This window comes from Andrena cerasifolii, chromosome 15, assembly GCF_050908995.1.
Source record: "Andrena cerasifolii isolate SP2316 chromosome 15, iyAndCera1_principal, whole genome shotgun sequence".
In the NCBI taxonomy this organism is placed as follows: Eukaryota; Metazoa; Arthropoda; class Insecta; order Hymenoptera; family Andrenidae; genus Andrena; species Andrena cerasifolii.
In genome coordinates this window covers 6,907,178-6,922,831 of record NC_135132.1, presented here as the reverse complement: position 1 = coordinate 6,922,831, position 15,654 = coordinate 6,907,178, and the positions used below count along the sequence as shown (strand labels likewise).

The 15,654-nt window shown below is 46.6% G+C and overlaps 3 protein-coding genes across 3 annotated transcripts; 1 reads left to right on the top strand and 2 right to left on the bottom strand.

The window, feature by feature from the left end:
• Nucleotides 1-201: 201 nt before the first annotated feature.
• Rrp5 (Ribosomal RNA Processing 5) lies at nucleotides 202-5,924 on the bottom strand. Its single transcript, XM_076828316.1, has 6 exons — nucleotides 5,799-5,924; nucleotides 5,593-5,655; nucleotides 4,967-5,525; nucleotides 1,051-4,230; nucleotides 809-974; nucleotides 202-385 (listed from the first exon to the last, which is right to left on the bottom strand). The coding sequence occupies exons 2-6, from the start codon at nucleotides 5,653-5,655 to the stop codon at nucleotides 217-219; spliced, it is 4,137 nt and encodes a 1,378-aa protein (XP_076684431.1). The 5' UTR covers nucleotides 5,799-5,924; the 3' UTR covers nucleotides 202-216.
• Nucleotides 5,925-7,019: 1,095 nt separating this feature from the next.
• LOC143377347 (thioredoxin-related transmembrane protein 2 homolog) lies at nucleotides 7,020-8,965 on the top strand. The gene is made up of 5 exons (XM_076828524.1): nucleotides 7,020-7,687; nucleotides 7,758-7,938; nucleotides 8,008-8,194; nucleotides 8,261-8,456; nucleotides 8,530-8,965. Exons 1-5 carry the CDS (start codon nucleotides 7,544-7,546, stop codon nucleotides 8,626-8,628), a joined length of 807 nt encoding a protein of 268 aa, XP_076684639.1. The 5' UTR covers nucleotides 7,020-7,543; the 3' UTR covers nucleotides 8,629-8,965.
• Nucleotides 8,966-9,933: 968 nt separating this feature from the next.
• Nucleotides 9,934-15,532, bottom strand: Kz (putative ATP-dependent RNA helicase kurz). The gene is made up of 15 exons (XM_076828523.1): nucleotides 15,297-15,532; nucleotides 15,051-15,230; nucleotides 14,686-14,979; nucleotides 13,550-14,155; nucleotides 13,134-13,485; nucleotides 12,826-13,060; nucleotides 12,577-12,763; nucleotides 12,071-12,303; nucleotides 11,541-12,007; nucleotides 11,292-11,481; nucleotides 11,087-11,227; nucleotides 10,814-11,017; nucleotides 10,353-10,571; nucleotides 10,192-10,289; nucleotides 9,934-10,118 (listed from the first exon to the last, which is right to left on the bottom strand). The coding sequence occupies exons 1-15, from the start codon at nucleotides 15,369-15,371 to the stop codon at nucleotides 10,039-10,041; spliced, it is 3,561 nt and encodes a 1,186-aa protein (XP_076684638.1). The 5' UTR covers nucleotides 15,372-15,532; the 3' UTR covers nucleotides 9,934-10,038.
• Between the last annotated feature and the right edge of the window lie 122 nt (nucleotides 15,533-15,654).

The window sequence follows — 15,654 nt, the reverse complement described above, 5'->3', positions numbered from 1 at the left end:
AATCCGCGATAACGATCGTAGCTGATAAAGGAAATGATCTTATTAATGGACATTTGAGATCATACTCGGTCGCGGTCGAGCGAACTGATTTCAAGTTCGGATTATCAAAGCGAAGTGTCATTGGAATACTGAACTTTGCTCCAGCTCGAACTTGGGTGCAGCACACCGCGCGTACGTAGAAAAGAATTTATTCTCTGCTGGTTCTATTCAAATTAGTCAGTTCTCTTTATTACATTGGTTCTCTACGTAGTCAACAGCCATCTGCTTGACGCGGGCAACACTCTCCTCGGTACCATGCTGTTCCTCGAAGCTGATGAACTTCTTGAACAGGGTCTTCATCCTCCTCGTCGGTAATGTCTGGACAACTGCTCTCTCCAGCACTTTCCTGCGAACACGACAATTTGGTACCAGAGGCGGATTTAACACGGCGGCCGATGAGCAGTTGCCGCCTGGACCCCTGCTCAGAAGGCCCCCGGCCTTACAAAAACATGATTTTATCCAAACTATATTTTTTTCTGTATTATTACACTGAGCCTGTTTTTAGTAAACTACCTATTTATATACCCGAAAAATGGGCCCCTGCCCATAAGGCCCCCCTAAGGCCCCGTCCTTAAAAAAAGAAATTATAATTTTATCCAAACTATATTCTTTTCTGTATTATTACATTGAGCCCGTTTTTAGTAAACCACCTTTTCATATCCCCGAAGAAATGGGCCCCTCAGAACGTTTGCCACCTGGGCCTTTTTTCTTAAATCCGCCACTGCATGGTACGGGCACTCCGAGTACTCTACCGCGAAAGAATTCTTACCTTGCGATGTCTATGTCGTCTGACTTGGTTAACGAGTCCACGTAGCACGACCATATATCCACGCGCTTAGGGTAGGAGCTCAGTATCTGCTCAAACAAAGTCTGCGCTCTACCCCTGTCTCCAAACTTGTTCTCTAACATTGCGAACCTCGTCATTAAGTTCACATCTGCGTATAAAAATGTATGTTAGAATCACAATGCTCTTACTCTACTGCAACTGCACGCTTCTTTCAATATACGTACGCTCGGATACTGGCAAGGACTGCAGACCTCTCTGCATTATGCGCCTAGATCTATCCTTCAAACCCATTTTCAATAACGCTGCGCCGCAGTCTATCCACACTTGAGGATTCTGCTTGAACTTCCCAACCATGGCGTTGATTATCTTCTCCAATTCCGCCTGCCGACCAGCCTCGACGTGCACCGTCAGCATGTGATTGTAAATGTTCAGCGAATCGTTGGTCCTCACCGCTTCTTGTAAAACGTCCTTCAAAGACTCCGGGGTGCCAAACTTGGACTCTAAATTTAACCAAGCGTTCCACACGTTCAGCCTCTCGTTCTCTTCTCTGAAATTGATCGTCTTAACGGCCCTCCTGGCGACTGCTCTTGCTTTCTCGATCTCTGTCGTTTGCAAATGATAAGCCATGTATTGCAGCCAAATTATCGAGCTGTCTGGGCTCCCTAAGACCAATCTGTCAAACTGGTCTACAGAATTTGGCAATTGATTGCTAGCTAAAGCTTCCTCCCTTTGACGAATCTCGCGCTCCTTTTGCCTCTCCTGCTCCCGGCGCTCGCCAGCGCTTAACTTCTTCTTCTTCTGCCTCGGCTGACCTCCCGTTTCCTCCTCGCTCTCGCTGGAAATTTCCTCAATTTTAAGAAGATCTAAATCGCGTTTGTCGTCCCAGAAGAACCCGCACGCAGATATCCTCGGCTTTTCATGGTCATTCAAATCATCGGCATTGTCGTTCGCGTCGTCGATGTAATTTATCACTGGCTTCGCGTCCGCCTCCTTTTTAACAATCTTCAATTTCTTCTCCTTCTGCTTAGCCTCCGCCGCTTGCTTTTTATTAACAGCTTTATCCTTCGACTCAGTCCTCTCAGTTTTCACCTTCTTCGTAGGCGCCTCGTTTTCTTCAAGCGTATTCTTCCTTTTCAAAGCTGCCTTGCTCTGCTTCGCTTTCCCACTGCGCTTCGCCTCGAAAGCAGACTTCACCATACAGATAGGCGCGATATCCGATTCCTTGGCGTCCAATATAAGGTAGCACCTAATCTTCGAATGGACAGCATAGGGCGACAGATCTGGTTGGATATCGTTCATGTGGCGTCGAACGGGCATTGCTGCTAAAGAGCCTCTGCCGTGTCCTTTCAACAGAATTAAAATAAACCAATCCGTCACCATTACAATCCTACCTCTCAGCAGTTTCCCATCGGCAAGGTTCAACTGCTTGTTCTGCTTCGCACTTATGCCCCTCATCACCGAAGGCAACATAGTCAGTTCGACAAGCTCCTGCGCGTAATTCTTCCACATAATTATACCGGATACAGTGGCTCCCACTTCTGGCTTCCCAGAATAATGATCCTTACTCACCGTACCCAACAAGCTATTTCCCAATTGCACCACAAGACCGCCATTCGTAACCTTCTCCACCTTACCGGTAACCCTCTGGCCCAATTTCACCGCCGATATAGGTCTATTCTCGTAGAACGGGTTTCCCTCTAATTCCGCCAGCTTATTAAAGTGCAACCTAAGCCCGTCCACCGCTGACATCATCCCGTTCCTAGCGTCAGTGAGCTCGTCGTATATTTTCTTCAACGACAGTGTCAAGCTCAGCCGCTTCTCTCTCTTATTAATCGAGATGATCTTCGCAAACACAATCTGATTCGTGTGCAACAGAGTGAAATTGCTGACGTTACTGTAAGAAACATATCCAAACGGGTGGCATCCGGTAACAGGTAGAATAACTCTCACGCCGTCCGGCTCTATGTCTCTAACCGAGCACGGTATAGTGTCTCCTATTTGCAGCTGCTCAAAGTCCCTGTACTTCTCCTCCGGCACGAAGGTTCTCGTCAGAATTAAGCTGGAAGTTGTGGCGAACACCAGCGCGGAGAGGGTGTCTCCAGGGATGCACTTGGACGCCAGTAAAGCAGCGGTCTCCATGCAGGGCGACATGTGGCCCGCGGGCAGGAACCCTGTGCTCACGCTTTGCCCGTCGTTTTTGCTGATCCTCAAGTACACGCCTTGAGTAGACGAGTCTGTGATCGTTCCATGGACACGCTCCCCGATGGAGAATATACTTTCTTCCTGCTTCGCGTCCATAGTAGCTACACTTAGCATTATCTTCTTCAGGTTCTCATCCACCGATTCGATCTTCACCAGCACTGTCTGCCCAGTGGAATAATTCCAATTCACCGCGGAGGCTTCTTTGCTCAACGCGGTGCGGGGCACCCAGCCTTTAACGTCGCCAAAGAATTTCACCAGCAAACCGTTTTTGTTTATCTGCACGACGGTGCCGTGGTGCTTGGACCCGCGCTTCGCTTGCCCTATGTCGCTTAGAACAGGCAACTCGCTCGTTATCAGTGAGTTCTTCAAAGTGAAGTATACCCTGTTGCGCTCGTTACTCACGGCTAAAACTCTTCCCTCCACATCCATATCGGCCTTCAATCTCCTCAGACCGCTCTTACCCGCGTCGGACACGTGCTCCGACGCGACGTGCCCCTTAACTTTACCAACTTGAACGTTCACGAAGCCCTCGCTCGCGTTGACGCTCGTGACTTTCACGTTCGCCAAGTCGCCGGGCTTGAAGTCCGACAGCGTGAAATATTTCTGCTCCATCAACGCGCGCTGCATAGTGCAGACGTAGGTCCCGTCCATCCAATTGTACGACAGCACTCTGCACTTGTGCTTGCTACCGGGCGCGAATTTCTCAACGATCCTGTCGAAATCGACGTTCGTTCTCTTCAACGGAAGGAACCCGCGTACTCCACTGTCGGTTAACCGCAGCACAACTCCCCCGGATTCCCTGAACAACGCAGTAGCTTCTTCTATAAAATCGCCTAGTCTGACAGTCTCGTCTTTGCGCTTTCCTATTATTAAACTAAAGTATCCGAACTTCACGGTCGGCAAAATGTACAGCAGAGTGCCGATAATTTGCATCCCCTTCGAATAAGTAGACAAAGGTTCGTCCAAGTATAATTGATTCACGTAGCCCACGCAGCTCTCTCCGAACGAGACGGAGAGCCCGTTAGCGAGGACCTTTTTAACATTCAGATCGAATTTTGTTCCCGGCATCAGGCTGTCTAACGACGTGATGTCAAGATCGTTTATCGCTTTCACGTATTTCTTTTTCGTGGACAGTGTGATGGTCGATGTATTGTCTCTCGTTTTAATCTCCTGTACATGGCAAAAGACTTGCTTGCCTGGGTCTGAAAAGCAATAAGCACCAGTCACTTTTTAATCCTTAGTTTCGTAAAGTACAGATAGTTGGAAGCAGAGTTGAGCATTATTCGGCTAAATTGTTCTTCGACTAACCTTCGACTAAAAATTTCGAATACAGTGAAGTTATTCGTTCCTCGTTATTCGGAAGACCGCCGTGGCGACTAAGCGTCACGAATAAGCCGCTTCGGCTCGAGTAGGTATACTAGACGCCAGAGTCGGCTTCCCTTCCGAAATTTGGCAACGTTGCATATCACTAGAACCGCTGAGTTATGCCTAGTGACATGCAACGTTGACAAATTTCCGAAGGGAAGCCGTTTTGACGCCGTGTACACTCGAAAAGTGTTCCCCTTGCCTCATGATACCCCTCTCGGTCCGACCGGAGCGACTCGGGTTCTGACCCCCGCTTATTCGTGTCGCTTACAAGGGAAGATCCCGAACCCGAAAATTCAAAAAATTCTGAAACTTTGTGAATATATAGGGAATTTCCTCCTGATTAGAACGCAATTTTTGTTTGCTGCCCAAATTCACTCGAAGGGGATGAAATTAACCCCTGAAAGTTCAACTATTCCGATTTTGCGTTATAACTCGCGAATACAAATTTAGTCGACTAATTATTTATTCGTTATTCTCGAGTAACTTCACTTTATTCGAAATTTTTATTCGAGTTCATTCGAATAAAAATTTATTCGATTAATGCCCAACTCTGCTTGGAAGTTTACTCACGCAGTGGTTTCTCGCTGCTACCCTTCTTGGCAGGTACGAATGCCCGTACATTCGTTAAACCTGTGTCTACGACGTAGCCGTGGTCCTCTACGCTGCTAACGGTGCACGCTATTTTGCAGCCGTTACTCAAGTGGCCGATGCTCAGATTCTGGTTTACCAGACGGGGCTCGAGGGACAAAGCAATCTGCCACTTTTCCTCGGGCCGTATACTCTTCACGCTGCATACGACGTACTCCCCGGGGGAATACAGCTCAGGTAACGGCTTGAATTCGTTCGGCCGGTTGTCCTCGGATTCTATTAAACTTTGCAGCAGATTTGTGTACGCCTCGCTTATATCGGTCACCTGGACACGACCCAACGTGCCGCCTGGGAGGGATACGATCAGATCGTATTCCGTTACTTCGAAAATGCAGCCTAATATTGTCAAACCCTCGCATATCGTCGCGTACGATAATCGTTCAGCAGTGTTGGCGACGAAGGTTGTTTCTTCTTTGTCGGTTCTCCTCCCCTTGTCCTTCTCGCGGCTCTTTCTAACCGGTTTATCGTGTCTTTTAAATAGCTGTTGGAACAAAAGTGTATTATTGATCGCGGAACATTGCTCGCGGATTCGTATATGAGAAATTTACCAAATCCGAGGATTTCTTCTCTTGGAGCTTCTTCCCGCCTCGTGGAAAATTCTTTAACGTCATCTGCGAAAACATTTATTTCGGTATTATACACTGGCACTGGCGGACATTGAAATGTTGCTGAGATTGTCGGATGACACGGCGCTGGTGTGATAAGCAAGTGCGATGTATGAGTCTTTTGAAAGATTATAATGTTTCGAATCTACCTTCACGGTTTTCAGGATATTGTGTTTGGGGGAAACGTGTTAGCCTCCAACATGGTCTCCTGCGCGGTTACAGGTTACACTCGCATTTGTTGAATTTTTGGGCATGGACCCTAGTATGAGCATAGACCACGGTGTAATAGACAGGTGTTCCGACTCCTATCCAGAATTTGTGACTTTTTCGTCCTAGTTCTTCTAGCGGCCGGCAGATTTCGTAACTGTTGTAAAGGCATTTGCATACATATACAGGCCTGGAATTCCTACTTGTAGTGCAAGGGGAACACGCCACGCATGTGATGACCCCGTGACGTCAACCAATCGACGCCAAGGTTCAGTCAAATGACAGCGTCATCACGCGCTTGCGTGCATGTTCCCCCTCCATTACGCGTAGGATTTTCCTGGCAAGCCCAGTAATACCATTCAAATGTCTACTACACAATCTCATTAACACATATGTATATGCCTTCTAAGTCACGACGCCTCTCGCGGCGGCATCGCTCCTAACTCTGGGACCCGAAGCAGAGATCACAGACGAGATATAGGATAGACCTAACAAACAATGCATTTTCCTGTCACCGGTTTGGGGGGGTCCTAGAACTCCCTTACCATTTTTGTGTCGCATGCAACGTTACCGATGAAGCCTCGAAATAGATTGTAACGCTACGTGTGGTAGGAATTAGAATTCAAGAAGTATAAAATAGGTCATTCGAAACCCGCGATTTACAAATGATTCTGTTAGCGTAACAATTTAAAGATCGTTTTATAAACGTATTCCGTGCAACGACCGAGAAAAAAGGATCACAACAAAACAAGAATACATATGCCTTTTAACCTTGCTGTCCTATTCGGGTTTAAGCATTCGGCATCCTTTACTAACTACTAGGTTAGCTAGGTGTTCCCGCGGTGTACCGTAGATCTGTCTAAAAATATATAATTCTCAAAATTATAAAAATTTAAATAGATATAAAGGAGGTTTAAATAATGAAAATTTAAAATAAAAACATAAAATTGAAAGTTGTGGAACATTTCTAATGAAGACAAAGTGAGCTAATCGTTTTGAACTGAAGGGTTAGAACAGGGCCCCCTGCAAAGTGGGGCCCAGGGCTGCAGCCCTCCCTAGCCCAGACCTTTAATCCGAGCCTGCGTCGTGACATTACCCAAACTGAAGTACCGATCGCGCGAAAGAAATTTACTTTACCCTCCGAATATATTTAATCCCTCATTTCTCAAGCAGCGTGCGGAAATCCCACAGCTGCATTTGCTAGCCGTGCTCTTCCAACGCCTATGAGCGTTCGCCGCATGACGCATGCACCTCTCGAACTAAACTGTCTAATCGCTCATAAACGCCCACGGCACTTAAAGAATTAACTACAATTTGCCGGCCAATGAGGTTCCCGAATTACTTCGTCCACCGACGACCTCTCGGCCTCTAAAGCTGTCTTCTTTACACCCACCTCCGCCTCGTGAAATTCTATATCACAAATATTGATCGCACACGATAATCCTGATAGCGATTTCGCAGCGGGAATAAACATGGAAGGGTTCGTTGGCATGATCAATTCGCAATCGATATAGTAGAACGTTCCTCTGCCTGTATTCCACAATAAACAAATACCAAACTCCTCTGAACTATAAACAACGATTCCAAAAGTTCAATCAAATAACTCTCGCGGATTCTCGTCGAGACTCCTGCAATCGGGGTTCGCCTTTCGTCGCCACTATAACCTGGCCACATTTGTCTCCGGAAGATGCCTTTTAAAAAAGACTTGAGGCTCCTGTTGAAGCCCTACTATTTGATAAACATTTTACTAAGCGTCTCGTACATCGTCTCGAAACGCGTGCCGATTGTCTGCAATTACGTATTCGCCCAAGCCGAGTGCGAACTCGATGGGGTAAGTCAGTAATGTTCGCAGGGGGTGTCCGTCAATCCGGGTCACGTTACAAAGGGTTCCTCTATTCCAGAGGGAGACCGAGATCCTGTTCTTCCTCATGATAGTCATAATGATAAGGACGCGGAAAACCGGCAGCGTTACGATGATCAACTACTTGTCGTCCAGCTTCGTCTACACCAAAGTCGCCAACCTTATCCTCTGGTTCTACGCCGACATTCGTATGGGCATACTGTTCGCCATCGTCTTCATTCGTACGTGCCTTCTCGATAGCGCGAAGGTCTCCGACCGACGAAGCTTGTTACCCGACGTTTTAATTACAGTATGCGGTCTGCTATTCCCCGAGCCAACGTACCAAGGCCCGGAGAACGTAATTTACCTGCGAAGCGCCAACGGATTGCAGGAAGAGCTGCAGCGCGACACCAGAGTCGTTTGGCTGGTCGCGTTTTACACGGCATGGAACCCAGCTTGCGTCAACTTCGCTCCGATATTCTCGGAGCTCTCCGCACAGTGGGTTGCGCTTGCTTCGTGTTATTTGCGTAGCCTTTCTTGGGGATGATTTATGGAAAATTTCAGATTCGCTTTGGAGAACTTGAAATTCGGGAAGGTCGACATTGGAAGGTACCCGGATGCGGGGGCGAAGTACCATATCAGTGACGCTAGCACCAGCAAGCAGCTTCCCACCTTGATTCTGTTCAAAGACGGTAAAGAGATGCTGAGGCGCCCGTACGCGGATCATAAAGGGAAGCTGGTCAAGTTCCTTTTCTCGTTGGTACGTGGGATTACGTGTTTCTAGATTTCTAGATGTGTTTTGCCAGTATTAAGGGTAGCGTGTTATTCGGTAGGATAATATAAAGGCAGCGTTCGACCTGAACAATCTTTACAAAGAGTGCAAGAAGAATCCGATCAAGAAAAGGGAGAGGAAGGCGGTGAAGGCTGAATGAGCGATCCAGGCCTCTAGGCATTTGTTGAAGATGTTACCGACTCTCATAGCACTGCCAACAACTTTCGATCGAAGATAACTTCTACTGTGTAGAATGGACGTTTAGTGATACCACTGTCTCGCGCAAATTTTAATTTATACCGGAATACGAAGGTCTGTAAATATTTCATTGTACCTTTTACCCTCACGAAGCATTTTATGCACCACTGTGTTCTGTTAGCAGTTATCGGACAGTAGCGTAGGGTAAGGCATTGATTCGTTGAACGGTAGATATTGTTACGAATGTTACTGACGTCGGCTGACATTAAAGTGCCGTATGATTTACGCGCCTAAATGTTTCCGCATGATTAATATATTTGTCCACAGCGAAGTGTAGCTTCTAGTTGCGTTAGGTGTGCGAGAATCCGAAAATTTCGGGATTCTCGAGATCGGGACAGGTCGGGTCGGTTCGGGTTCCCGAGAATGTCCGGAATTCTCGAGATCGGGACAGGTCGGGTCGGGTTGGGTTGGGTTTCCGAAAATCTCGGGATTCCCGAGAATGTCCGGGATTCTCGAGATCGGGACAGGTCGGGTCAGGTTGGGTTGGGTTCCCGAGAATGTCCGGGATTCTCGAGAGTCGGAATTCTCAAGAGAGTCGGGATTCCCGAAAATTCGAAGGACCCGGTTAATGAATACGACATTACACATTTAACGCATCGTAAGAAAAAGTGTACAGACATTGTTGATTTCCCGAAGTACAAACATCAGTCCTGCCCTCCTTAGTTAAAATGTCCTATCTAGCATTTTTCCATTTTTCAAGTATTGAAATATTTGAAGTTCCACGCGTCTTTTACCTTTTAAGGAAATTAGAAAACCCCACGTGCTTCGTAGAGATCTAGAAACGGTCTAATTTATTTATTTCTTTATAAGAATGGCAGAAAGAAAATGCTAAAACTTCAGTTTTCTCGGATGTTTCGAAATACTAGATAGGATATTTTAACTAATGAGGGCAGAGTCAGCTCTAATAATACGAATCCGGAAACCCTCGGGAACCCGTCCCGATCCCGAGAAAAATTCTCGTTCCGACCCGACATTTTCAGGTTCTCGTACACCTCTGTGCGTTACACATGACTCGTGCGCGACCTTGCAGTGGCATTTAAATAAAGCGGTTGTTGAAGAATACGCTTATCTTACGAGGGAATACATCGAACTCGTACACCCTGATTTTGATGAGACTGCAGATTTGCAGAATATTGAAAAATATTCTGTAAATCTGCAGTCTCATCAGAATCGGCGTGTACGGATTCGATATGTTCCCTTGTAAGGCTTTAATTGTGTATCGTGCGCCGTATCAAATTTCGATATATTACAAATTTCGGATATGTATATACAAAGCACGGGAGTGGGTACATAATTCAGGTGCAGATACAGTTTATCGCACAGGTGGCCAAATGACTGTGACTTTCCCGTGAGCCGATTCTGGTAGCCATTTTTGGTAGGCCGTCAGAAGAACTGAAATTAATCATTTTTCTTGTAGTTCGTCTAGTTGTGTAACTCGCATATATATAAAGAAGCATATACTTACAACTCCTGTCAGTCTCCCAAGTTTCCAGCAACTTCTCTTTCGACATAATTCCACGAGACAGCAGCAGCTGCGTCATTTCTTGTGTTCGCGGTATCAATCTAAAGCCACACGCTGGTTAAGTTTCTATTATTATTTAGCGGTATGGGATGCGGAGCACTTACTTGGCCCAGGTCTTGTTAATGCTCTGCGGCGTAGACAGCAGCGTAGGGACAAACTTCTTCAGCTTCGGACAGACTTTTCCTTCTAAAAAGAAACACGCGAACCGTTTCACTCCTTCCACGGATAGTGGATGCTCCATCTGCATTACTGGTAGTTCCCAACCGGCTCTCCCTACAGTTCCTTTTATGTTGCACATAACTTTTCCAGTCCCTTCGTCGTACCTGCATTAACATCCGCAATATAGACGGACAATTTAAAATATTTACCTCGAAGAAACCTCGAAACCCATTTTGCACTTTTTCTGGATTCGAAACACTCGAAACCCTGATAATAAAAATATAGATTCAGTTGTTAAACTAACAAAACAGAAGCAGCACATCAAGTTTCGAGAGTTTCGGATTTGAAAATTAGGTTCGAACCCACCCCCAGTTTGAAGCAAAGGAATTATAACTGTACGACAAACCATGGTGGTGGATCAGTCAAAGCTTCGCCAAGCTGGCACAAGGACGGGGCAAACTTAGGCAACCATTCTGGTTCTATGGCTGTGACCCCGCGCATGTACATTTTATTCGTTTCGTATACTTCTTGATAAACCACCCACTCGGGACGGGTTTTTCGGAGGACGCACGAGGAGTGCATGAATACTGGATCCTCCATATCCAAAGTCCTAAAGAGGAGACGTGTACTTTTGTATGCCGGAGATATCCGTGTTAAAAAGAAAAGTTCCAAAGCCTACTTATAAGCGTATCTCCATTTGGCCTTGTCTTGGTCTTCGTTGATTTCGTCAGGCATTACTTTCCTCGCGACCTGGTCAGCCATTCCAGCGAGAACTATCTGCCGCAGCAGCTTGGCTTGGGTGTCGATCGGTGGTTTCATTCTAGATTCATAGTCGAGGTGAGGGAAATAATTCTCGATGGTAGAGCACGCTATCTAATACATACTGCGGATCAATGGTGAGATCTAGATCCTGCACGTTCAAATTAATTTCATTCGTGAGCTGCTGCCGAAGCTTCCTAATCTCCACTATCGCCTTATGCCGCAAGCCATGCCCCTCGCAAAAGGAAATAAGCTTCCCCTTAGTCCCCGCGTACTCCGCTGCTCCCACAGCTCTTATCAACACCATCGGATCACCTTCGCAGAGAATACGCGTTAACGTCGCTGCTCGCGCTGCCGTTACCAAACTGACCCACCAAGAAGCAAGCTGTTCCCTGCTCCGGCCCAGAAGCGTCGCATCTGCAGCCACTTGTTCTTAGAACCGCCGTCCGTGTCGAATGCCTCCACCAGAACTTCTTGAACGGAAAGCGCGGCGACCATGCACACAGTGTACTGCAGGAGATCGTGCTGGTGCGACAGAGCCAGCATCTTCCCGTAACGCGGGGCAACAGGGAACGCGGCGATGCTGTGGCCAAGCGGCGTGACCTTCGCGCTGTAAGAGCCTTCTTTATCGGAGGGCTGAGACAAGGCACCGAGGATCAACAGCCGCTTCTCGGCCGTTTTTAATTGTACCATGTCTGGAGGCGTTGGGAACGGGAAGTTCACAACCTTATCGATTTTCATCACCTTCATTTGCAACAGCAAGTCGTCCACGGGTTTCCTCTGAATTTCCGACTGGCTGAACTGCTCGAACTGGTCGTTGAACACCGCCGAAGAATATAGCCTGGGGAGCAACGCTCGTTAGTTTATCTTCATCGCACTTGAGGATGCGTGAATTAATGAATACCTGTAACAGTGGCCGGGGCCAGTTCTGCCGGCTCTCCCTGCACGCTGATTAGCGGAAGCCTTGCTGGTGTAGCAGACCCGATACGTGCTGACCCCAGTTACCTTGTCGTACATTCTTGTCTTACAGCGGCCACAGTCTACCACGTATTTTACGTTCGGTATAGTCAGAGAAGTTTCCGCTACGTTCGTAGACACTACGCATAAACGGCAGCCTTCTGGGGGTTGGTCGAACACCTGCAAATGGGAACATCTTAATTCTCGATCGTTTAACGATAATCTAATATACTAACTAAATTTTGTCGAATTTTTTATTTCTGATGAACCAGGTCAAAGCTACCATACCGCATTGCAAAAAACTACAAGATCTTTAAAATATATACTTTCGAATATACAACGGTTTATTTAAAAAAGTCTTCAAGTTTAAAAAAAAAATCCCGAAAACACTTGTGTTTTCAGACCCTATAGGTAAACATAACCTCTTAACACTGTCTATAAACTTTCATTTACCCTTGCTTGCTTGTAACTCGGCAACAGCGAGTACAGAGGTAACACCCACATCGATTGCGCGTTCGCACAATCCTTCAAATCTATCGCATCGTCGTCCTCGTCCTCGTTCTCGTCTAACAACAGCTCCTCGTCGTCCTCTGCGCCAATTAAGTCCTCGTGCGTGTCGTCGGCGGGAACCACGGAGTAACTGTAAATTACAGACGTTTTATTAAGAATATCTGCAGAGGAACTCGCGTAGATCCTACGTACTCGTCGAGATTGATATTTGGTAATTCGATTTGCTTCTTCTGCCGCATCTTGCTGCGGCGTACGGCTTCCTTGCAACGGAAGTCGTCCTCGGAGTCGTCGCCACTCTTATCCGAAGCGTCCTGCTCTTTCTCCGAGTCTTTATCTTCCCCTGATTTCTTTGGCTTTTCCGTATCCTTGTTCCTGATAGGGAAAGCCTTGCGCAGCTTACGTACCACATAATTTACCTCCCGTTGCCCTGGATTTTTATCAACCACAGTTTTAACACTTGCCTGCCGGATATACGCGATTCAGAGCGACGAAAGCTTTACCTGTTAGAAATATTAAAATCCCACCGTCCGGAAGGCGAGTGTGTATCTTTACTGCCTTTTTCAAAGCGTCAGCGACATAGTTAGGGCTAGTTCGCCGATTGAAGTGTATCGTCACAGGGAATTGCCGAGACTCCACCCTTAGCACTGGCGGCTTTACTTTAAACAATTTACTGTTCTCTACGAATTCGTCTATCCTCAAGGTGGCAGACATTATTACAAGCTTCAGCGGGTTGTTCCTCTTGTTCCGCAGCGGTACTATCCGCGACAATAAACCTATCAAAATATCCGTGTACACGCTCCGCTCGTGTGCCTCGTCCAGAATAATTACGGAGTACTTCGTGAGTAGGAAATCCTGAAAAATTCATTATCGTTAGTTGCAGATTCGTTCGCTTTAATTCGCCCAAGTAATTACGTACACTTTGTACTTCTTTCAACAGAACGCCGTCCGTCATGAATTTGATTTTCGTCTCCGGCGTGGTGTTCCCCTCGAAGCGGATCAAATAAGAAACTTCGTCCCCCGTGAGGTTCATTTCCTCGCCCACGCGTTTACTCATCGACATAGCGGCCACTCTTCTGGGCTCGGTGACTCCAATCAATTTCTCTCTAGCGTAACCAGCTTCGTACAGGAATTGCGGCACCTGAGTAGTCTTACCGCTTCCCGTCTCACCAGTCACTATTACAACAGGATTCTCATTTATCGCTTCCACGATAACTTGCTCCTCCGCTACAACCGGTAGCTTCAATCTGGCTGCTTGGATCTCCAGGTCCCTCTGCAACGCTACGAACACAGCGGGCTTCTTATCCGCTGGCTTCCGTGGCTCCTCACTCCTTGCAGCAACAGGTGATGTTTCTTCAGTCTTACTCTTCGTCGCATCGCTTACGTCCAAAGCTGGATTCCCCGGAGTCTCTTCCGCTTTATTCTCCGTCTGAACGGGAGCGTCATTTTCCGAGGGAGACGCATTCTCCTCCCGATCGGATTCATCGCCCTCGCTATCCGACTGCGATTCACTCTCGCTGGATTCCTGGAATATGTACTCATTAGTATTCTGCCCTCCTTAGGTAAGGGGGAATCCTATTCTTCGGGCTAAAACATAGCGAAATTTTAGATTTTTTTTTAAGAAACTAGCGATTCGAAAAATCTGAAATTTGGACCATGTTTTTATGCATCTTTGAAGAAGTTGTAGTTTTTTTTTTTATTAATTTTTAATAATAAATATAGGAGTTATGCATGATCGACCATCACGCCGCCGTTGTCCGCTGGTGTGCACGATATTCCGACGCTAGGAATTCCACGTTTACGCGCCCCCCGCACTAATCTAGCCCCAACCAATACTAATACCTGAGGCAAGTTGGAAAGTGGAATGCGTTGCGTCGAAATAAATCAACAGAAGTTTTTCGCAAATATCTCGAGAACGAAGGTCGTGCGGCGGTAACATGTATAGGAGAAAGTTGTTCAGAATCTTGATCTTGATAACATATTCAGAAATCATTGTAATCGGCGAGGATGGAAAACTTCTAAATAATTACCGCTTCAGTTTCATTAGTAACTCACATCAAACCCAACAACATTCGGATCAGACACAGTCTGTTCCTTGTTCCCGTCCCTCTCCTGTTGTAAGATCGCCAGCCTGCTTTTCTTCCCGCCTTTGATGGCGTTTATAGGTACTTCCGTACCATCGTCTTCGTGTTCCTCGTTTCTTTTCGCCCTGTATTCTTTTGCTGGCATTTCAGCCTCCCTGAAGTGACGTTTCAAGCCCTTAGTTTGGACGCTCGTTATAGATACATACTGCCTCAGTTCCTCCCGAGGTGCTTGCACTTGTGCCAGCTCTTCGAAAAGTTTGGCCCTCTGTTTACAAATTAAATACGTTTCAGATGGTCGGTTAAAATGCGAACAGTTATTCGTAGCAAGTAGCTCACGCGTAATTTCTTCTGTTTCTTCTCCACGACTTTCTCCAATTGCTTCCTTCGTTTCTTAGACAACAGTTGCGTTACGGCCACGTTCTTAGCTTTGCTCTTCGTCTTCCTCTTCTCGCTGGGAAGAACCAGCGCGTTGCATTTGTCGTAATCCTCCGCACGATGTTTGATGTCCAAAGTGATCTGCGAGGGAACAAAGTTTCGCGAAATTGATCTACTGGTGCAATTATAGGTGTTTAGGGAAAATACCTTCTTGGCTGCGGAGTTGTCAATTTCAACCTCTGCATCGTTCCTCGCTTTCCAATTGTGTTTCTTCTTGCCCATTTTTATATTTGTCTCGGAACTTAAAAAAGTAAATCTATATACCCGGTTCTGTTTTTTATAAAATTCGAATCTTTGTAAACGCCAATTGTTTTCATATTCGGACGCGGGTACTCCTGCGGGGTATGTTGATCCCGAACACGTGCTGCAACGCTGCAAGTGCGGCCAGAAAGAGACATCTGATCTTTTTTATTCGGAATACAAGAGTTATCGACGGCTCCGGTGCACCGATCGTCGATAACAGAGGGGAATATTTTTATATCATAGTTTCTTTACTAATTAATAA

Coding starts and splice junctions, on each gene's coding strand:
- LOC143377347 (XM_076828524.1), top strand. CDS start 7,544: ATGCCTTTTAAAAAAGACTTGAGGCTCCTGTTGAAGCCCTACTATTTG. Junction 7,688..7,757: donor CCGAGTGCGAACTCGATGGG/GTAAGTCAGTAA, acceptor CCTCTATTCCAG/AGGGAGACCGAGATCCTGTT. Junction 8,195..8,260: donor TTCTCGGAGCTCTCCGCACA/GTGGGTTGCGCT, acceptor GGAAAATTTCAG/ATTCGCTTTGGAGAACTTGA.
- Kz (XM_076828523.1), bottom strand. CDS start 15,371: ATGGGCAAGAAGAAACACAATTGGAAAGCGAGGAACGATGCAGAGGTT. Junction 12,008..12,070: donor GGCCCCGGCCACTGTTACAG/GTATTCATTAAT, acceptor GTTGCTCCCCAG/GCTATATTCTTCGGCGGTGT. Junction 11,482..11,540: donor AGGGAACAGCTTGCTTCTTG/GTGGGTCAGTTT, acceptor TTCTCTGCGAAG/GTGATCCGATGGTGTTGATA.
- Rrp5 (XM_076828316.1), bottom strand. CDS start 5,655: ATGACGTTAAAGAATTTTCCACGAGGCGGGAAGAAGCTCCAAGAGAAG. Junction 5,526..5,592: donor AGAAGAAATCCTCGGATTTG/GTAAATTTCTCA, acceptor TTGTTCCAACAG/CTATTTAAAAGACACGATAA. Junction 975..1,050: donor GTCCTTGCCAGTATCCGAGC/GTACGTATATTG, acceptor TTTTATACGCAG/ATGTGAACTTAATGACGAGG.